The sequence below is a fragment of the Nelusetta ayraudi genome, unplaced genomic scaffold, assembly GCF_046127955.1.
Source record: "Nelusetta ayraudi isolate G7.1 ecotype Tasmania unplaced genomic scaffold, CSIRO-AGI_Nayr_v1 ptg000018l, whole genome shotgun sequence".
Taxonomy (NCBI): Eukaryota; Metazoa; Chordata; class Actinopteri; order Tetraodontiformes; family Monacanthidae; genus Nelusetta; species Nelusetta ayraudi.
This window is the reverse complement of record NW_027466068.1, coordinates 187,478-210,383: the sequence shown is the minus strand read 5'-3', so window position 1 is coordinate 210,383 and position 22,906 is coordinate 187,478. Positions and strand designations below refer to the sequence as shown.

General features: G+C 49.2%; 1 protein-coding gene and 1 long non-coding RNA gene across 2 annotated transcripts; one reads left to right on the top strand and one right to left on the bottom strand.

Moving 5' to 3' along the window:
• Positions 1-7,377: 7,377 nt before the first annotated feature.
• znf703 (zinc finger protein 703) lies at positions 7,378-11,044 on the top strand. Its single transcript, XM_076025470.1, has 2 exons — positions 7,378-8,040; positions 8,527-11,044. Exons 1-2 carry the CDS (start codon positions 7,807-7,809, stop codon positions 10,039-10,041), a joined length of 1,749 nt encoding a protein of 582 aa, XP_075881585.1. The 5' UTR covers positions 7,378-7,806; the 3' UTR covers positions 10,042-11,044.
• Positions 11,045-13,868: 2,824 nt separating this feature from the next.
• On the bottom strand, positions 13,869-19,581 carry LOC142887675 (uncharacterized). The gene is made up of 3 exons (XR_012926577.1): positions 19,510-19,581; positions 16,287-16,389; positions 13,869-15,029 (listed from the first exon to the last, which is right to left on the bottom strand). It is a non-coding gene; the product is annotated as an uncharacterized LOC142887675 (long non-coding RNA).
• Positions 19,582-22,906: the final 3,325 nt, after the last annotated feature.

Below are 22,906 nucleotides of genomic sequence, written 5' to 3'. Positions count from 1 at the left end.
AATTCTCCAGTGCAAACAGTGCTGTCGCTTTTTCTGTAGTCACCAAAGGCAGCGGGTGTGTGTGTGTGTGTGTGTGTGTGTGTGTGTGTGTGTGTGTGTGTGTGTGTGTGTGTGTGTGTGCGCGCGCGCGTGTGTGTCAACAGAGGATTAATCTCTCCGGCTGAGCCAGTAGCTAAGGTCAGCAAGGGAAATATTTCATAAGTGTCAGCTTGGCCCGTAGCCCTGGACGCTGGGTTCGAAATGAGAATTCAGTGTCGTCGCATAACAAACGGCCGAGTGCGACTTTGCAAAAGCTCCCACAGAGAACAAAGTGGGAGTGGGGAAGAGGGGAAGGTGCAGGAGGGCGGAAGGGGGGGGGAGGTTGATGTATTGCACTGCTTCACTTTCATGTATTCGTCTTGCGCAGGTGAATTACGGCCGGGAACGGGCTCGGCGGCGGCGCTATTTTGTGTGTAGTGAGACAAAAATATTTTGGGCCACACCGGGCCCCAAATCTGCTTTTTCCATTTAGGCGGAATCCATAAAAGTAAATCCCGCCGTCTCCGTTTGCCGCATTTAGTTCAATTTTCCGTCGGCTCTTGAAAGGCCTTATTGGCTTTGTCATCTTTCCTGGATTTACAGCTGCAGCAGCAGGTTTTTTCTGCTCCCGCGGTGACCGAGGCCTGGAGGAGGTGGGGAGGGGGCACGCAGACAGATTAACGACGTGGGCGGGGCTTTCATCTGATTGATGTGCCAGAGTTGGAAATTTGCTGATCGGCTTCTGCTTGAAGCACATTGGTTTTTCGATGCCTCCCACTGTGACAACCAGAGGAATCTGCGGTCGGCAGAGTGATTGACGTGAGTGACCCGTGTCGGCGGGACTGGCAGGAAGTTGGCCGCCGCCACATCCCCCCACCCCCATTACCCGAAGACACACTCACTCTCCAGGAATGAAGCAGAGATTGTGCAAGCATTACACACACTTGTACTTTTGTTGTTGCTGTTCTTCCGTCTCCTCTTGAGATTTTCTGATGAGAAAATATGTGAGTGGTTTTGGAGGAAAAGACTGACACACGCACACGCACACACACACACGCGCGCACGCGCGCACACACACACACACACACACACACACACTTTATCATCAGACAAATGACCAAAAAAAAACCCTCCACCACTTGATTTCGTCTTAAATTTCACACAACTTGGCGGGACGATCTGATTGGACCGTCCTCGTCCACTCTGGTTTCTCCGTCTTCCTCCTCCTCTTCACCTACGTGCTCCCGATAAAGTCCCGCTGCTGCTGGTGGAGGACAAAGAGGGCTTTTGTCTCGGCGGCAAGGCCTCGCGGTGCTGTGTTGCGTTATGGGCGACGTGCCTGTCGGCAGGCGAACCTGTCCCAGGTGCTCGGCGAGGAGGGGGCGGCGGGGAATAAAACAGTGCCAATCTGCGAGCGCAGAGAGGGGAAGCCTATTATCCCCGGCGTGATTATAACGCAGACAGATAGACGACAGGTCGGCCGAGTGGATAAGAGCGTCAGGCTGCGAGACGCGAGCGGCTGACAAGAGAGACAATCTCCCCCCGAACTGCAACGATAAGGTTGTCAGCTGAGGCTTTGACTCTCACGCACACGCACGCACACGCACACACACACAGATATACTTTGTAGACAATCAGATTGGCGATAGTGTGTGTGTGTGTGTGCGTGCTACAAAACAACACACACACACACACACACAGTGATGCTATCGTGAGCAGTGTGGGTCGTCTGTTTGTGTTTGTGTAGTTTCCTGTGTGAGTGGAAGCACGTCCCACTGTGAAAGGATTAGTGTGTGCGTGCGCACGTGTGTGTGTGTGTGACAGACAGAGGGAGAGGCAACCGCAGAAAGATAAACGAGGAAGTGTGAATACATTAAGACGGCTGTGTAGATGTTGTTTGTGGACCTTTCAGCTCAAGGAAATCCTTGTTTCAACATTCTGTCCAGGCTGGAATGTTGCCTGTGAGCCTTTTTTTATTGAAGTGTTTGGGTCTAAATGCCATGTCTGCTACACCCCATCAAACTGTCTTAATCCACTTTTTTTTTCCTTTTTGGTTTTATTACAGCGAGAGTGGGGGTGTGAGGGGGACCCAGCGGAGGCAGAGCAGAGCTCCAGCCGGAGGCCTCTGTTCCCATTCCACACACCCCATAAGTCAGTCACAGATAATTAAATAGGAGTTATTTACACTTGTTTTTTTTTCTCCTCCTTCGCCTCCCCGACGCTTTTATGGCTCGGCTCGCCTTCCCTTTGTACAGTGCGACACGCATCCAGAGCCTGGCTGACATCAGCAGAGGCCTGCAGGGGGAGGGACCCGAGTGTGTGCGTGTGCGTTGGGGATAAAACAGGCCCTTATTGTCGTTAAACAGTCTGTGTCCTCGCGGTGCTAATCGTCACACGTTGCACCGACACTTTCCAACACCAGGAGATCAGGATGAGCTTGTTAGCACGACCCGGCGGCGGCAAAGTGGGTCGCATGACTCAAAGAGTCCATCGGGAGCGTTTGGAAGTGGGAGGAGCTTTCACCAACAGTCTGTCTGTCACTTTTAAAGCCTCACAAATCAGATTGCATTTTTTAAAAAGGCGTAGGGGCTGCGAGAAGCTCGAAGCATCCACGCTGACACGGACCCTGCTTACTCGCTCAGCAGCAGCTTCCTGTTTGGCTGTAGCTCCGCCTGCTTCCCCCAGATTCACACTCTGAACATGAACGACTGATGACGATTCAGATCGGAGCTTCTCAAGATGGACGTGTGACCGACAGCACAGCTGAACGCTGGATGCAGTCTTTCATTTATCGTAACTAGTAAACAGGAAGCCAAGTGGTCAGGTCACATTCTGACCGTGCAGGGAAAAATCCCTCACAGCGGAGCTTTTCAAGACAGGCTTCCTAGAAAGTTCTTGAGATCTGTGAAGCGCGGCCGCAGGGTCGCCGCCCTCGGCCCACAGCCACAGCTGTTGCAGAACAGGAGGAAGACGCAGTTCACACCGACGCAGCAACACTCTGGATGTGACCCGTCCTCCCAGATCGGATATTTACACACGGCATCACGCACCGGGTCTTTTTAACGCAGGTGGGGGGGAGGTGGAGGAGTTACGAGCTTCTGCCGAGCGATGGCGTCCGTTACAGGCCTCAGCAGTGCTGTAAATCACAGAAGCCTTTCGACCGGCTTGCATGCGAGTATGTGTGTGCACATATGTGTGTGTGTTTGTGGCCCACTGCTCCTCCAGAACCAAGCCCTTGGCTTTGATACGACCATGCAGAGGCATGGAAATGGCCCCGTCCCTGAGGGCCCCGGGCATGCTGAGAGCGCTCTTTAAGCGGGGAGCCGTCCCCCTTTTCCAAAAAAAAAGAAGAAAAAAAAAGAACCCCACCCCCCCAAAAAAAACATCCACAACAGGAAACGGCCATCAGTCATCGACACGCCGAAACAGCTGTTTCCAGCCGACATCAAGGCAGCAGATGAAAGGAGTCGCTCCCTGTTGTTCGAGCCCTCCCTCGTTTCATTCTCTGGCTGCCTTTGTCCGGCCGTTTCCCAGCGTCCTCCCCCCCCACCCCACCCCCCACCCCTTCTTCTCCTCTGTGGTCCCCCTTTCTCTGAAACTGACCCCTGCCTCCGCCGCCACTACGACCCCGCCCACTCCTACTCGGCAACGACCCTGCCGAGCGCCCACATGATGAAGGGTCCAATCGGCAGAGGTGGGAAGTAATGAAGAACAACAAATGCTTTGTTAGAGGAATTGAACAGATTTTTCAGGTATCTGGGCTTTGACTCCCTTCAATCGTACACAACTATCTGTACTTTCTGCTCCTTACATTGGAAAAATGTACTTTTGTGTTTAAAAGAGTTGAAGATAAAAGTTCTGTTGAAAGTAATTCACGTATTATTATTATTATAGTTGCTGTTGATGTTGCTTGAAGTGGAGCTGTTTGAACTATGCACTTGAATATAAGAGTGGATGATATTTTAGAGGGAGACTATTTTAGAGTACCTTGGCTTTGGGGTCACTGTTCAGTATATTTTCAGAAGAGACAAAAATAAAATTGTTGGAAATTACATTGGTTCTTGATGTTAAAAGTGTCAACATTCAATAATGGCTCACTGGTCAGAACTATAACTGAATGCAGTTTGGTTATGCGGCAGTTGAAAAAAGTAATCGTACTGGGAGTAGCAAAGCTGTTCAAATGCCCATCACGACCTCTGACCCCTGGTCAGTTCAGTCCAGATTGTCCTGTCACACACTTTCCATTTTTCACAAAATGATCAACAAATGTATTGTTTCATCACCCACGTTCATTACTTTTTCCTTAAATTCATTACTCTTACTTTTACTTGAGTAAAAGGGTTAAATCGTTACTTTTACCCGAGTATTTTTTCTCTGTACACAAGTATCCGTCCTTTTACTTGAATACAAAATGTGAATACTTTGCCACCACTGCCAATCCCCAGTGGAGGGGAAACAGGCCTGAAAAAGCCTCGCTGAGATGCCAGGTGGTTCCACGTCACCTGTTTTTTTGCCCGGTGCCGCCGCCGCCGCCACCACCGCCGCCGCCATGGCGCTGACAGACAAACACTTGGTGTTGACAAAGCCGCCGGGACGGTTGCGGCTCGTTGAAGCGTTGAGCGGCGGCGTGCCGGGCGTCGAGTGACGGCCCAGCCAGATGATGACGGGTCAAACAGTGGCGGCGCCGACTGACGCCTCCTCCCTCGCTTCACTTGTCGGCTGCCGTTTCACGAACCTCGGCTATTTTTTTGTTGTTGTTGTTGCAGCCATCAGGAGTGTGTCGCCACTTTTATTGACTGGCTTTCGCCAACGACTGCAGTGAGTAAAACAGCCTTTCACACTAGTTTGTTTTGTTTCCGAGACTCTGGGAGCTCTTTCAGAACCATTGGGGGGGGGGGCTCATGTTTAATAAAGATGCGACTTGGAAGCCCTGCTGCTGCTGCTGCTGCTGTTACCAAGAACATTTATAGCTTTTACATGACACAAGACTTTCTTTTTTTATATTGCAAAATAATTTTCAAATTCATTCATTCATTCATTCATTCATCTTCCATACCCGCTTATTCCTATTCAGGGTCACGGGGGTCTGCTGGAGCCTATCCCAGCTGTCTTAGGGCAAAGGGAGGGTGACACCCTGGACAAGTCGCCAGTTCGTCGCAGGGCAATTTTCAAATTGGGTGTGAGTATTATCAGACAGATTGTCGTGTGAAAGCGACCCTGTTACTTTTAGGACTGAGGTTGATATTTCAGAAAACAAGTTGAGTGGGCAAGTTCCATTTAGAACTATTGGCAAAGTCCACCGTGCTAGAAAGCAGTGCAGAACAACGAGGTTGGCTACGATTCCCTTCTCGTTAAGCTTCTGTTGGAAAGGAAATTTCAGCGAAAAAGTCCAAACGATCAAGTAAACAAACCCGCAGCGACAACCACACAAGGTGTGCTTGAGCTAACTTTGACATTGTGCAAAAACTAAAACTGCTCACAGAACATAAACCTTATGGAAATATCAAAAAGATTCAACCATAGCAATAAGTTTGCACGATAAGCGATTTTGACTGATAGCTGACGCGTGACCCCTAGACCAGAAGGCAGTGGTTCCCACTGTTGAACATCGGAACATTGTGACGCTGTGCAGCAAACATTACGATCATCGACCGAAACTGGATGGGGAAATCACCGAGGATCAGTACCGAGACCGGGAATGCACCAGGATTATGATTGATCAGTGTTTTGGGTGTAAATTGATGTGACTGAAACTCACTTAGTCCTCCAGCTCCAGCTGTTCTGTGTGAAAGGCCTCGTCTGTGACGTAGCCGCTACTGGCTCTGAGCTCCATCTGGGTCGGACTATGTTGCGAAATGTCAAAAAGCGATTAGGGCTCTGAAGAGAAAAAAAGGAGGGGGAGATGAGGGCAACTTCTCTTTCGGCCACTAATCAATGATCCATGACACGACTTCACGTTGATGCCAAGCCTAGACGGAAATCCCCCAACACAACACCACCGGCCATCCGTCTCCGGAAGACACACACACACACACACACACACACACAAACACACACACACACACACACACACACACACACACACACACACACACACACACGCACACACAAAAAAGAACTAGATGAACTTTGCCGTTCATCACACGTTTTTTGATCTCAGTTACATTGACAGAAAACCACCAAAAAAGGAAAGAAGCGTACAGTTATGTGTGACTGCCTGAAACTGAGGATGTCTTTCATGCATATTACCAGCAAATTGAATCACGCCAATTTGTTTTCATCTGGGGGGGAAAAAAAACGGATTAGGGCCCGCAGCAGCTGCACTTCGCTGGATTTAACACAATAAATCCATTACCATACCAGAAACGTCCCGTCAAGAGACAGTTGTTATGACGTCCGGACGTCCAGGACGTTGTGTTTCTACTGCTGCCTGGTCACTCCATGAGCAGGATTTAAAATAAAACTGCACAATCAAATGTGGGAAATCCTGTCTTGTCGATGTTTTACGTTCACTCCACCTGTGACATTACCAGCGTCAGCAATATTAGATTCCAGCGCTCATTCGCTCACCCTCCCTTTCCCAAGCTTGCCAGTGAACTACTGTGACCTTTGCACACATACCTCATCCACCTTCTTCTTCGTTGGTTTATCTGAGGATGCGAGTGTTCACCCTCAATCCGAAACAGGTTTAGAAACATGGCAGTGCAAGATGGCAGCTAACTGGAAGCAAGACCTTTGCTCTCTGCTCTGGCTCTGTTGTTATATATAAATAAGAGCTGTTCAATGGGTAGGAAAATCAAATCTCTTCTTGTACTGTGAGTATAGACTTTTATTAATATATTTACAGGAAGTATTAAGCTTTTACCAATATAATAATCTGAAATCGAGCCAAATTTTACACGCTGGACCTTTAACTAAAGTTAGCTTTTAGGTTTTTGTGCGTAAGCAGACCAGCAAAAAAAAAGTTTCTTCCGTCCATCTGTTTTCTTTTTAATACTAAAACAACCTAAAATTTGAAACGTATCCCTTTGCCTCCTTGACTCTGGATGGATGAGCTCTCAGGTGGAAGCATGACAGCTCGGGGATCAAGTCCAGTTTCTGGACGTTCTGGTGATCATGCGACTACTGCAGGTCAGCGACACCAGCTCACCCCCCCCCCCCCCCTCCCACCAAAAAACAAAAAACAAAAAACAAAAAAACAAAAAACTCCCCTTCTCTCCTCCGCCGTCCCTCCACTCCGCCTCCAACCTTTCCCCGCCCCTCTTTGTGGACACAGACACTTGTGATTGGACAGCGGCGGGCCGCGCTGGAGCCCCTCCCCTTCACGTCTCCGGTATGTGGCAGAGAGAGGAGCGGCACAGCGAGGCTGCAGCAGCACACCGAGAGAGGAGCAGCGCACCAGCGGACGGACTCACGCACAGCGGAGCACAGCTCCGCAAGAGGGATTTTTCCCCCCTTCTTCTTTTCTCTCTTCCTTCCACTTGTTCCGCGTCTTAAAGAGCAGCCTTGGCTTCTCTGTTGAGTTATCTTCTCTCTCCCGTATCTGCACCGGATTAGAGGAATACCCAGGGATTACTAGAGGATGCGACCGGGGCAGTTTCTCGCTCTTTAGAGACAGCTTGGTTCGGACACGGTGGACGCGCCTTCACCTCTGGATTACAGACACGTCCTCCTCCGTTGATTTTTTTTTTCCTCCCCCGCCGTGAAATGCTGCCGGGAAGTGTTGGTTTCGCAGTCGCCGGAGTCCGCTCCTTCGATGCCGCCGTCTTCCTGTGAGTCCTGATCCAGATGAGAGATCCCCCCGTTGGATCTGACGCGCTTTTACGCAGCCAGTCCCCGGAGCGCAGCGGCGATTCGCGCCGCACCGCAGCAGTAGCAGCGTTCGCCCCAGCACGCGCGGATCCTTCCCGACAGGCCAGGAGGCTTCCCATCCGGATCTTAAAGATGTTGACGGCGCACGGCGGCCACTTGCTCCACCCGGAGTACCTCCAGCCTCTCACGTCCGCTCCGGTCAGCATCGAAGTAAGTCCGTCACACAACGACGCCCTTGCCTCGGCTTCTTTCTGCTCTACTCAGACGACGACGTGCGGTTTTGTGACTTTCATCTGAAAAAAAAATCACGCTCTTGTGCACCGGGCGGTGTTTTTATTTTAACATATTTAACGCCATTTTACGCACGGCGATCTTTTTTCTCCACTCGGCGACAGTTCAATAATCAGTGCGAGAAGAGATAAAAATAATAAGAATAATAACACATCTGCTTGTCTGTCCGAACTATGCAGCCCAACTTGTTTTAAACGTAGACTATCGGCCGTCCTCGTGTTCTAAATAGATCATTTGATCCACCTTGTCCTGTCTACAAGTTAATCCACTTCAGAATGAATTACATTTTTGTTAAATTTTTTTCACTAAACTATTTTGATTCTGTATGATCTCTCTAAAAGGATGTTTTTAATATTGAGTCATCTTGAACTGTAATTTTAACCTTTTGTCCTCCGCCCTTTCCAGCTGGATGCCAAGAAGAGTCCTCTGGCTCTGCTGGCCCAGACCTGCTCACAAATTGGCAAACCAGACCCCCCCTCCTCCTCCAAGCTGGCCTCCCTCTCCTCCGGCGCTCTGGGGGACAAGGAATCGTCCGGCCGCTCTTCCAAATCTGGAGAGCAGCACCACTCCCTGGAGGACAAGTCGAGCTTCAAGCCTTACTCCAAGTCCCCGGGCGACTGTCGTAAGGATGTCCCAGTGACGAAGGGGTCTTCGGAAAAAGCGCCTTTCAGGCTTCCTAATGGAAGCTTGGCCGGCAGCGGTGGTGCTGCTGCCCCGTGTCCGCCCTTCCCGCCTCATTCTCGGTCACCCAGCTCCAGCTCCCCTCCCCTGCCACACAGGCAAAGCCACTCCCCCTCCGCCACTTCCGCCGCCACGCAGCCCCTGCTGCATTCCCAGGCCCTGCACACAGACAGCAAACCCAGCGGCTTGGAGTCGGCCAGCTCGGACAATAATAACAGCGCTGGTGTCAAAAAGGACTCGGATGCAACCAAGTCACTGATGGATGTGGCTCAGCTGGCGAACTCCAGCCACGTCCGGGCCAGCGCCAACTCCAGCAACGCCAGCTCCGCCAGCAGCCCGCGGCCGGACAGCAAGGCTGAACTGCAGCCGTCCTCGCAGCCTGGCTTGGCCTCGGGCCACATCGCACCCGTCTCGCCGTTTAAACCAGGACACTCTGTTTTCCCTTTGCCTCCTGCCACAATGGGCTACCACGGTTCCATTGTAGGGGCATACGCAGGCTACCCATCCCAGTTTGTTCCGGGATTGGATCCTACAAAGTCTACTCTGGGGTTAGGACTTCCGGGGAAGCACCCCAGCTCAAGTCCTCTGACGGGGGCCTCGCCTCCGTCCCTGATGCAGGGTTTATGTAGGGACCCGTACTGTCTGACCTACCCCAACGCGCCCCACCTGGGAGGAAGTAACTGCACTAGCTGCGTCCACGACCCCTCCAGCCTCAAGTCCGGCTTCCCCTTGGTATATCCCTCCCATCACCTGCACTCCCTGCACTCCAGCGCCTTGACGTCCAGCACCACCCCCTCCCTGTCCCACCCTCTCTACACCTACGGTTTCATGCTGCCCAACGATCCGCAGCCCCATGCCTGCAACTGGGTCTCGGTTGGTGGCCCCTGCGACAAGCGCTTTGCCACCTCGGAGGAGTTGCTCGCCCATCTGCGCACGCACACCGCACTACATGCGGGGATGGTGGACAGTAAGTTGCTGTCAGCGTACCCACCCTCGTCTACGGCCTCCTGCCACCTCCATCTGCCGCCACACAGCAGCCCCGGCACCCTCCCCAGCTCCTTTTCCCTCAGAGGTTCTCCCTCTTTGGGCCTAGCACGGTACCATCCCTACAGCAAATCCCACCTGAGCGGAGCTCCTGGGCTCGCCATGCCCACCCTCCCCTCTTCCTCGGCCTATTACTCACCCTACGCCCTGTACAGCCAGAGACTGGGATCAGCGTCGGCGCTCGGCTATCAGTGATAAGCAGAGGCGGTGCTGACTGCTACAGTCTGCAGACTCCAACTCTCCAGAGACGCCTGGGAGATGGATTATAAAAAACTGGGGGTCACCTCCAGTGCAGGCACATCGGCCCACCGCCTGCCTGCCTGCCTGCCAGGAATACCACCTGTTAGCCTCAGGATTGTGACTGGCACTCGACCAAAAGGCCAAAGACTACATGATGGAAGGTCTGAGAGCAAAAATAGACCAGAGTCCTTGTTTGTGTGTACAAACTTGGCCAATAAAACAAATTCTGGTTCTGTGGCACAGATCCCATAAGACTTTGGAAGATAGCAAAGCTTGAAAATTATGGAGTTGTGGGATTCTAACAGCAGCCCTGATTTATTATTATTTCTTTTATTCCCTCGATCCAGCCTCTCCCAGAACTGAAAGTCTGTATTTATTTTCCACTCAAGCGCTTGGTATCCAACCCTGGGGGGAGGTGGTGGTGGTGGTGGTGGTGGTGGGGGTGGGACTTTGCTGTCCAAAACATTGAAATTGTTCTGAAGTACTTCTAAGTTCGGGTTTGAAAAAGAGAATGATTTAAGTATAGTACCATTATGCCTATCATATCATACACTCTAAAAATAAAAATGTTGCACCACGATGAAGATGGACTTTGAGGCTTTTATTCTGGGGACCTCTTTTCATCTCTGCTGTCGTGTCTCTCTTCCTCCATCTTACCCAGACTCTGGAGAGTTGCATGTCCACCAGAATAAATCTCAAAATTGTCTAAATGTTTTTTTTTTTGTTTGTTTTCTTATTTGTAAATATGAAAAAGATGTAATATTTTTTCAAGCTTCATTTGTGGGCTTCGCATTCGGGGTGGGGGCATTGTCTGCTGGTATAAATGGTACAAAGATTTAAACCCCACTCTCCCCCAAAAAAATGAAAATGAGTGGGAACAAATAATGATGGCTGTGCTTTCCAATCACCCGAAGAAAACAGGTCTTATTTTGTTTAAAATAAATGATACTTCATTGCATCTGAATTTGTATTTATTCTCTGGCTCGTCACTATTTATAGCATTGTGTGGCACATCCTTGTCAGACGTCATCAGAGAGTCCAGAGTTAATCTTGCCGCGCTGCACTTATCTCAGCCCGTGTATCACCGTGCCGCGCTGTGCAATATTTCATGGCCACTATCGGCTGACAGGACCTTCCCGGGGAGGGCAGCCGGGGTCACATTAGCTCTATTAGCTCGTCTCCAAGGACCGACGCCCCTCTCCATGCCGCCGCCGCCACTTTCCATCACCCTTTTGTTGTCGCCGGTGTAGCTTTTAATTGCCCAAGTCTGCTTGTGAGGCCCGAAAAACAGCTTCCTCAGCAGAGTCGATGGCCCCGGCGGCTCGCTGGGATTCCAATAATGACCTGAGGGAGGCGTCGAGCCTCCATCCCCCCGCCTCCGCCGCTCTTGACGGATTGGCCCGCAACACAAAGGCCAGCGCTGACAATGGGAGGCCGGCTAATAGAGAAATATTCATCAAAGTGCTGACACCTTCCTCTCTGACCTGCCCCAGAGGCCTCTAGGGGGGCATGGTCCTGATGCCGAGGGTCCAGTTACTTTGCTTGCTGTAGATTGTAGTCGGTGTCTACTCCCTTTACAGACCAACTAAAGCGGGAGGCGTCAGCGAGTCTCCAAGAAGAAGAAGTGGCGGCACTGCCATTAGCTCAGCGAGGCTCTAACTCCACTCAGGCTGACAGGGTGTGGCTGGCGCAGGGTGAGGACACTGCAGCCGCCGCCGCCGCCGCCGAGGCTATTGACCCCTCCGACTCCTCCACTCTCGCGCTTCATTAGCGCTCCAGACAGGAGAAAGGCGAGCACAGGTGTCACTTGACAGGACCATTAACAAAATGGATGACCCTCCCCAAACCACATCCAGAACTGCTCCCGCCTACTCGACACACCGGCAAGGTCACAGCGCCCTGATGGCCGCTCTGGGCAACTCCTCAGCTCGCTACGCTCTATTTTCCTTCTTTAGTAAAGGGGCAGGACAGAGTTGTTTGGGTTTTTTTTTTTTTTTTTAATCTCAAGCAGGTCAAGGATGTTCCACCTGTCCTGCAGAAGAGTTGATCCTCTGGACTGTGTTGCCCCCTAAAGGTGTTGTTGTGAAGTGCAGGTGGTGGCCGTTCCTCAGGTTCCTCTCTCCTGCCGTGGTATCCGACTTTGTGTGTGTGTGTGTGTGTGTGTAGGACGGGGAGTGGTGGTGGGCTGGTGTCGCTGCTGGCTGGAATCTGACAGCGACTCGCTGCGGAGGTCACTTAGAGGGGAGAACCTTCCATCTTGTCGGGGAGGCTGGAATTAATTCCGCCACTGCCAGTTTACACTCGTTCATCAAATGCCTCACTATTCTCCCCGTTCCTGCAGTCATCAATCTCCTGCACGGAGCCTCCTCCTCCTCCACCCTAACACACACACACACACACACACTGAAGCAGCTGAGTCAACACACACACACACACACTCCATTCATGTCACCAGTGTGTCTGGAAGAGCTTTTAAAAAGTAGTGATTGAATCCTTTGAGTTTTAATTTTCACCCTATTTTAGCCTTGAAATTGCAAAAGTTTGCAGCTTCTATTTTGTTTGATTTTTTTGTGTTTTTTGTTAAATGTTTTATTTTGAAGAAAAAAAAATAATTTCGCTGTTTTTTTGTTATAATTTACATGATCGAAATAAAGTATTCAATTCAATTCAATTCAATTCAATTCAAAGTTTCATTTGAAGATAATGAAATTCCAAGTTCCAAGTTTAAACACCAGTAGTTAATCCGGTGCTGAACGTAAGGGATGGTTTTGAAAAGACTTGAGTGCCTTTACATCTGAGAAAATGCAGCAAGGTTAAAATAAAAAGCACTGAAAAATACAATCCGAGACTCGTTTTAGTGTTTTGTTTTAAAATAATTAAGTTTCTTCAAAAAGTTGATGGCATCTGTCCTTGACACTCACAAAAATAAAACTGCGCGGTTTTCTTGTTGGCAGAAACGGAAGACAGAATTAAAAAATTCACCCACAATTTGATTTTGCCTTTTAGCACAGAGGGAAATAATAAAATATAATAACAGGTTGTCCTTATAAAGCCACAAGGTTTCAAATAAACAGGAAATATTGTTTCAAATCAAGTTAGTCAGTCATTTATTCGCTGGAACTTAAAAAATGGAAAACGCCCCACCATAAAATAGGTTTGATAGGTTTACTAGCCACAAATCTTTGCAAAACAGGCAGTAAACCCAGCATCAAGTTGGCCTCACAGCTTGTGTACCAGCTGAACCTCAGACCAGAATCTTCTCTCCTCTCCAACGGAGCCGTGACAGTCGCCGGTCCTGCGGCGATGCCGGCGGTGGAGGTGGACCAGTGTTTTCCCTGTGAGCCGGCTGCCGCTGAGGGGTCCAGAGCAGCCGGCTGACAGGCCCCATGATTAATGACGACAGGCTGCCGAGCGGCTCTTCAATTAGACGGCGACAGGCCGCTCGGCTCGGCCTCGCCACTGACAGGCAGTGAGGGAGGGAGAGAAAGAGAGAGAGAGAGAGGCAGAGGGGAGCTCGCTCTTCCCAGGGACAAAACATGAGCCCAGGCTCCATGACGACCACCTCCGTGTTTGAACATCGGGACACAATAGAGCGCGGCGGGCTTGCAACGGCGGCCGCAGCGCAAAAGGAACCCAGATGGCGGCGACGCATCACTCAGCTCATGGGGGTGGACCCGAGGGGCGGGGGGGGTCTCATTCTTACTTTTATTATTTTTATTATAAGTTTTATGTGCAGAACATCATGACCTCCTCCTCCACCACCACTACCACCATCTACCACCGCACGGCGGTAAACACTTCCAGGTTGTGCCGTGGGTCGCTAGAGAGCGACTTCCTGCCGCTGTTCTGACTGCGGCTAGGATCTGAGCCGTGACGGAACCGCAGGGGCTTCGCCTCATTTCACACAATCCTACAGTCCGAGTTTTCCGGCAGGAACCGGGCCAGAGCGTTGTGTATTTTAACACAGTCACAGAGGTGAAATATCACTCAGTGGCCTCAGTTTACGTTCAGTCTTGGCTTCTTACGGAAACAAGAGTTGCAGTGCAGAGGGGTTTTTTTTGTTGATGTTGTCAGTTGAATCAACACTATCATGTTGTCAGAAGTGTTTTGGTTTTCTAAACCCATTGCAGTGTGTTTGTTGTTGTAGTATCTTCACTGGTAGGGCCACAAACGAGACGTCAGTGGCTAAAGCTAACAATGCTACGTGCCGCATGACCGCATAAGAATGAAGGAATACCAGGAAAGAAAAACTTGAGATTTCTTTTTCATTTATTTGACATATTATTCCTTTTCCATCTTGGTACAAACCCTACATCAAACAGGCCATACAAGGAATGGGTAAAGACAAGGCAAGTACATTTGTACAACAGATTGCACCAACAGATGGAACTTTTGATGCGACCCGCAGCGTTGCTGATATAGGCTCAACCCTGCTTGGGCCAGAGGTGGAGCGCCAACAACAGTGCCGCAGCCGCTAACCGCCGAGGGGAGAGGTGACCGTTCCAATTAGAGTGCCCGCCACTTTAAACTAACGGCGTTCCGAGCTGGCGTCCATCCAGCAGCAGATCCGATAGGCTGCGAGGAGATACCGCTGGGCCCTCAGCGACGACCGTGCCTTGGCGTGGAGCGCAAGGAGACGCTCCGACGGGCCTGATTAATTCCTGGATTGATCGTTTGGCGTCCTCTTCTGCAGTCTGGTGCATGCACGCACGCACGCACGCACGCACGCACCAACAGGAAGGTCACAGCCGTCACAGCCGCACGTGTTTATCTGAAGATCCAGGACAGAGCGCAACGAGAGCCTCCTCCGCTCCGAACATCTGGTCCCGTTTGCTGCATTCCACGATAGGATGATGACTGTTGCCGCGATTCAACAGCGACGGGCTGTAAACGGTACCAGTGGAACCACGCCGTCTTCCTGTTGGCCCTCCGGAGGACTGATCCTGCACCAGGAGGTAAACAGACGGCCGGTGGGTGGACTCTGTTTGTGTGTGTTTAAAGGGTTCAGCCCGAGAGAAAAAAAGAAGACAATCGCAGACGAGAGAATCCGGCCAGTTCACAAACACTCGGCATCCTGGACTGAGGTCCAAACATGTGGTCCGGGGATTGGGGACACCTGAGGATTCCTCGTGTCTGGAGGATCACATCATGTTTGAACGTTGGAGCTCCAACTTGTTCCAGTGTTCCAGCAAAAAAAAACAAAAAAACAGAACTGTTTTTGTGTTTTCTGCATCCAACTCATGACGAGAGGTCAACAACAATCATGTTGGGGCGTTTCCATGACAGTTTTTCGCAAAATAAAAGCGATATTTCTAAAATTTCAACAAAGTACTAATGCGATTTGCAGGTGTTTCATAAAATTTGTTGCATAAAAATTAATTAATATTTGCATTAATAAGCTTTCATGCATTTTTCTTGGGGGGGGGGTCTCTGTTGGGTCTCCTGCATGAGTGAGTGACCAGGAGACAAGAAAACCTGAACATGCATCCCTCAGAAACACAGCGGAGCTGCTAATGTTTTGTTTTATATTCATTACTGTTCCTGATGACCCACGCTGACTCTTTAAAAGGCTTTTAAACACCACTGTGCTGCATTGCATCGACCGCGCTTAAAACGTGCCCCAGCAGTTTATTATTAGGCAGCGACATTAACTTTAGCCAACTCACTGGAGACGCACTCATAGCAAAGAGCCGGCGCCGAGATATTTAAACCACTCTGCATCCAATATTTCCCATAATGCAGCCTCATGGAGCGTCATCAACTTATTATCTGTTTCTGCGCTGCTTTTTACGAGGCGGTTCCTGCTTCTCACCGCTCCTTTCTGCTGTGCAGCTCAGCAAACACGATGGAAAAAGTAGGTTTGGTGTCAGCATCCCACAATGCACTTGGGTTTTGAACTGAACAGCAGAGAAAAGAGCCTTCAGTGCCTTTGGTTCTTTACTTACTTTAGTCTTTTAAATTGTGATCAGACCGCAGGCTCCACACAGACACACACACTGTTTACAAGCTTGCATCAGCGGCAGCTTCCTGTCACAGCTGAACCCCGGCTGTAGCCCCGCCTCTTCCTCCTCAGAGGACTGATTGGTCTGGTCAAATTACGACCAGCTCAAAAAGATTTGAGACCTTTTTTTTTTTTTAGAAACGTATTCATTGTGTTGACAGTCAGACAGACGAGGTTGTTTCTATAAACATCTTTTTACCTTCACGTTTCGGCCGCCGTCTTCCCGCCGCCGTCGCCCCGGAAGAGTCTCGTGGTGTCACCGTGACGCGTCTCACCAGCTGCTTTACTTGGGTTTGGCTGTCCTGTCACGAAGAAAGCGGTTGGAAGAAAAATATCAAAGTCAAAAAGATTTTTGTTGGGGAGGAAGAAATGCTGCAATGAGTATGTCTTGAGAGAGCTGAGCTGTTTGCACAGACTGGACTGTGTGTCAGCACTCACTGGAAGACATGAGGACGAGCTGGACAAAGAAAGTGATCCGTGATAAATGTGACAACTCTTTGTACCTTTTAGAATGAAATACGTCATGTAAATCTGCTACACTGTTGCTCTTATTGCACTGCAGCCCCGAGCTGCACTCTGTCCTGCTGCTGCTGCCCAACGGGAGAGAAATAAAGTCTTGCAACATCTTTAAACTTTCAGGAAGTACACTTTCACAAGTATGAAACCATCAACTTAAAAAAAAAGAAAGAAAAAAAGATTCATTTGTTATGAAACACAAAAAAAAGGAAAGCAAATTTTTTTCCGCCATATTTTTGGAGAAATATTCACGACTCCTGTTTGTAATTTAGCCGGACGCTCTGCGAATGTGCACGCACGCACACACACACACACATACACACACACGTTTATACGAGCTGAGGCCTTTGCGGTTTGTTGAGGGAGAAGCAGGGGGGGGGAAAAAAAACACTTTTTTTTTCCACAAGCGGCGTGATTATTTTGACTTTTTGAAAAAAAAGGGAGAAAAAGCAGTCGCTTGGGGCAAAAAAATGAGTGGAAAAAAAAAACCCGGGCAGGGGGATTGGAGGGCGAGCCAGCCAGCGAGAGGGCGGGAAGGGAAACTGAGCTGATTATCCAAATACAGTCATTAAAGGGGAAATGTGTTTTTCAAGCTGTCAAGATGATTAATGGGCGAGAGCAAATCCTCACAAATGCTCTTGTTTAGTCTAACTGGCAGACACGATCCTGCCCATTGATTTATGGCAGGCCTGCTGTGAGAGACCTCGTGAGGTTACAGCTTGTGTGTGTGTGTGCGTGTGTGTGTACACAGGGGTGCATATGTGCGCGTCTTGTATGAATTATCTCGGGTTTCCTTGCCGCTTAGTGTGTGTTCCAACACACGCACGTAATTTGTTCAGATTTTTTTTTCTTCCCTCTCCGACAGCGAACCAGAGGAGTCGGGGAGTCGCAGCGTTTTGCGGCTCGGCGACCGAATGCCGGCAAAGAGGGCCGATGTGAACAGGACCTCGGCAGTGAATCTTTGATTTCTGCACAGGTGTTTCGGCTTCCATCCATCATCCATCCCAAAAAAACAGCATCATTCTCAGGAGGCGGCCGTAAACAGCGGCCTAAAAGTGCTGTTTTTCCTTCTCATCTGGAGAAGCTCTTCTTGGGTGATGAATCGTGGGAGTCTGTGTGTGTGTGTGTGTGTGTGTGTGTGTGTGTGTGTGTGTGAAAAATGAAGATCTGGAAACGGGAAGTTTGTCATTTGTTTCACCAGTCGTGTTTTTCTGCTCGAGATCGACGGCGTCCTCGCTGAACAGACGGATGGCCGGTCGGAGCGACTCGACAGGGGGAAGTCCCTCAGCACACACACAACACACACACACACACACACACACACACACACACACACACACACACACACACACACACACAGTGGCGGTTCGGAGCGGTCCAGATCCAGATGGATGGCCAGCAGCTGTTGGCCTCGCAGCCTCGTCCCTCAGCGCTGCCATTAGTCCGGCCCATCACTGCTTTCCTCATTCTTCCTCTGAAGTCCACTCCCGTGGCTTTCCCACACCCACACAGCAGCAGCCTGGACGCTGGCTGCGTCGGGCTGCATTCACGGCGGGCGATTAGCCCGTCAACCCAACGCAGACGTGTGCACGCACACACACGCGCAACACACACTAAAGAGTAAAAAGTTAAGACAAATGGGGCTTTCCCTGCTTGCAAAACTAGGAGGGTGAATGGCCAGACCACCAATCGTTAGCATTGGTAAACCGCTAGCATTAGCATTAGCTAGCCCGTACCCGGTGTAGAACAGTTCACTATTTGATATTTTGTACGACAAGCAGTCGGAGAAACAACACATTCACAGCTTGAACCTACACAATACCATTTGTCCAACTATTTAAATGGCTCCATAAAACAATGTGAGTAGCTCATAAACATCAAACTCACAGCTTTGAGTCAGTGTTGAAAACTGTGGCAGACATATTTGCTTGTGAACTCTTTGAACACTGAACTGTTTGGGTTTTTCCTTGGACATTCCGACCTGAAATTCGGACTTCCTGGGGCATTTAATTGCGCAGTCAAGTTTGGAAAATCCTGATGTGTAGATGAACATAGCATTAATCACAACAAACCGGGCAGTGTTTAACGGCTTAACAGAACAAAAAAAAAACAAAAAAACAAGTTAACTGTAGAGCATTTTTGCAGTCATTAGTGTTTACAAAAAACAAAGAAAAATAAATAAATGGGGGAAAAAAAGCAGTCCAAAACTGGGAGGGATAACGACCAAGTCAGGGTGTTGTGATTCCCCCCCCCCCCCTACAAATTTATTAGCAAAAACGGAGGTTTGACCAAAGCGTGAAGCTGAACTCGTCTCGAACAAGAGTGAACAACATGTTGACTTTTTCAGCTGCACACACGCAATAAAGTGTGAAATGTGACCTGAACTGACTCTGAATCTGCTGGGTTCAAGTCGAAATCTGAAGCATGTGGCTCAGCTGTGAGCTCATCTTGTGTGCGTCCACACACGCGCACAGAGAGAGAGAGAGAGAGAGAGAGAGAGAGAGAGAAAACACACTGTGCACATGTATATTCAACAGTCACATACATGTTCTGATTTATTCCATCTGCGATCTCAGCACAGCCCCTCAAAGGCGTGTGTGTGTGTGTGTGTGTGTGTGTGTGTGTTCAATGTGTCAGCAGCCGGTGATTAATGACCCGCAGCCTTCGCTCGTTCAGCCCCCTCCCTCCGCACCCGTGTCACACACATCATCACGCGTCACCGTAATAGACGACGGCGGCAACACAACCGAAGCGTAGCCACACACACACACACACACACACACACACACACACACACACACACACACACACACACACACACACACAAAGAAGGAATTTAACTCGTCGGATTAGCAAGAAAAACACAGTAGCTAAGGAACTTGTGACGCAACGAACATTACACTTACATGACGGCTATTGACGACACTTTCATTTCTCGAAATTTATCCAAAAGTGGAGGCAGGTCGGCCAGTTGGGGGAGCAGTAATCTTACCCTAACCCTAACCCTCTTCCGGTCACATCCGTCAGAAAACGTCGTTAGACCAGCCCGCCCAAACTCCAATATGGCGGCCACCATTCATTTGAGTGGAGTTGTTTTGCTGGGCCGAAAAAGTTTTTGACTAATAGAGCATGCACAGTTCACACCATGCCGCTAACTCCCGCGATAACATCACGTACACAAGAGTACGTACAACGCCGTGACGTCACGCTGGGAACGCGCTCTTTTCTGGCGATTTTCTGGCTTCACATGTATATATATATATATATATATATATATATATATACATATATATACATATATATATATATATATATATATATGTATATATATATATATATACATATATATATATATATATACATATATATATATATATATGTATATATATATATATATATATATATATATATATATATATATATATTTTTTTTTTTTTTTTTTTTTTTTTTTAACATTCTTTTTTAACAACTAAAAGACTATGACTGAAAAATGTCCAATTCGAAGGCGTTTATTTTTGTATTGTGGTCTTTGAGGGAAATGCTTTTTTTTTTTTTTTTACCTGCACTGCCCTTTACCAACTAAACTATTGAAGTTCATCCATTTCGAAGGCGTGAAAACAGTAAAATACAAATAATTCTTGGCTTTTCTTGCAAATAGAATAGACAGCGTGAAACATTTTCCCCTCTTTTTGGTGTCACATGACAACTTCAGGAAGTCACTGTGAAATTGACCTATCTCCTGTTGTGTTCTTGTGCAAAAATAATTATAATAAAATGTTGTCTTTGTTTTATTGCCAGTGTTTATACAAAGCTAACACAGTCACATCCTGTATTATCAATGTGAATTTTGCCTCGCCCATCGTAAAATAAATTCTTGTCAACACCAGCTGACTTTTTTGTGCTAAATGAAGAAAATCCTCCGCCAAAGTTCCTTCAAATCAGTCTTTTGCGCACTGATGCCAATGAGTCAAACGTAAAATATGTAACGTGACATTAATGTTGGGAAGCTGGGATCAGGCTCAGCATGTGGACTGCAGCTCCTCGCTGCCAAAGAGGCCTGAGAGACGTCTGAGAAACCAAGAATACCAAGGAAGCATAAACTACATGCTGTCTGCGTGCGCACGCTCTCGCACTCTCTCCCTCTCTCTCTCTCTCTCTCTCTCTCACACACACACACACACACACACTGGCTGGGTGGACACATCTCATCCATCAGAGAGCGACTTTTCCAAACCTGTTCTGTCAAACACACTTATGTAAGAAGAAATAAAAGTGCTGCAGAAGGAAAGTGTGTGAGGACATGAGTGTGCTGACACGCTGCAGTGTGTGTGTGTGTGTGGAGCGAGGAGGGGGGGGGCGGGGGGGTTAAGAGAGAGAAGGAAGGAGGCAGAGCGAGGAGCGGCTGTGTTGGTTCCCAGCCCTGTCAGCCTCCTGTCAGCCGGTGATTTATGGCACCCGGACTGGGAGCAGTCCTCGCTGCCAGCTCTGTATTGTTACAACTGACAGCTAATGAGGCCGGACGGGCTTTCAAGCACGGCACTTAACAGAGGCCTCCGTCTCCACGAGTCACCAGTTCCTTCTCCCCTCGCTCTCCCTGCTTCTCTTCTCGCCGTGGTCGACTGAGGCCAAGGAGAGCGACGCCGTGTTCCAGTGACGCTGCTGCTGCTGCTATGACTTCCTCCTGGAGAATCAGCTCAGAGGGAGGACAAAAAAAGAGGAAGTGGGCCTGTAAACTGGGCCACTAAATCTGAATCCTCTCAAAAAAGTATCATCGAAGAGCTAGTCTGTTTGATTAGAACCGGATCAGCCCTATCAGGGCCCTTTAAGGAGGAGGGGGTGGAAGCCAGGTTCTGTGTTGTTACCCACCAAACAGCATCAGGAATCGCCGGAACTTCGAGCTTAAACTCTTGCAGCTCCACCTTCAAAGAGCTCCAAGCTGGTCAAGCTATCATGGCTGCAATTCCATCACTCCTCGAATTGCGCAAAACCTAAATATGGCAATAAAACAGTGGTGATGGAAACACCTAAACTTCGAAAAACCTCTCAAGTATGGCAAAAAGTTTTTTACGCTCTCATGAGGTGGTTTTCAGACGTATCCATATAGAGGTATATCATAAAAGTGTCCTGGAAACACTTGTTTCGCATTCACACGTCAGCGGACGTGACGTACAGGGTCACATGACCAGTTCACTTCAAGTGAAAATAGCACGTTATGTTTGGATGGAGGAGGAGATGGATTTTTTTTTTTTTTTTAAGTAATCAAAGAGAAAATATAAAAACCATTCTTGACAGCAAACAACATTGAAATGTTGTACCTCCATCCTCCTCACAGTGGGGTCTCGCAGAATGACGGCTGATGTGCTTCACACCATTCACTGGAAGCACCTGCACATCGTCAAAATTTTAGAAATATTGCTTTCATTTTGAGAAAAACCATTATGGAAGCGCAGCTAGTGTCCCAATCAGGAGGAGAAAGAGGCGGAGCTACAGCCAGTGCTGAGCTGTGACACAGACAGGAAGCTGCTGCCGGCTACGTAAACAGCGGCTGTGTCAGCGTGGATGCTGCTGTGTGGTCAGTTTGACAGTCAGACAGTTAATTCGTCCAATCAGCTTCCAGATTTATATCAATTGACCCCTCGTCGCCCCCCCTCGTCCAAGTACTTCCTCCTCTTGTCTCTCGCAAATGGACCTGTGAAATGAATCACATGACTTCTGGTCCCGTCCCAGCTTTGTTCTGTGCTTCAAAGTCACATGACCCCTGCATACCTGTACACCCAGTTTGTCTGCGGTGCGTTTTTACCTTCAGCGCCTCTAAAACCCCCTCGGCACCGCTTGGACCTCCTTCCATAATCAGGACCAGAGTCTCTGGCAGAGCTTTCACCTCCTCCACCACTGCCTCCCCCCTCCCCGCCGCCTCTCCCTCCTACCCCCACCTCCCCCTCCTCGGCCCCTGGTTTCTTGTCAGTCGTGATTAATGGCACCAGGGCCCCGGCGCGGCTTACGCTGCCAGTTCCAGCGATGTTCCCTTGATACTTAATGAACTCTGACAAACTTCTTTTCCCTCGCTCTGTTGTTCCCTTTTCTCCTCGGCGCACCCTCCCCTTTCCTCCTGACCGCCTCCCCTCCCCCGTCTCTTTAAAATGCGCGGTGCAGCACTGCCACCGCAGCACCTAGGGGTGAGCTCTGGTCGTTTGTGAGCTTCTCAAGCAGGCCGACGTTTGAAAATAAAGCTGTGCGGCCATAAATTTTTTCTTTTGGTGTCAGCACCTCTAGGTTGTGTCACCTCCGGCCCCTTGCTGCCTG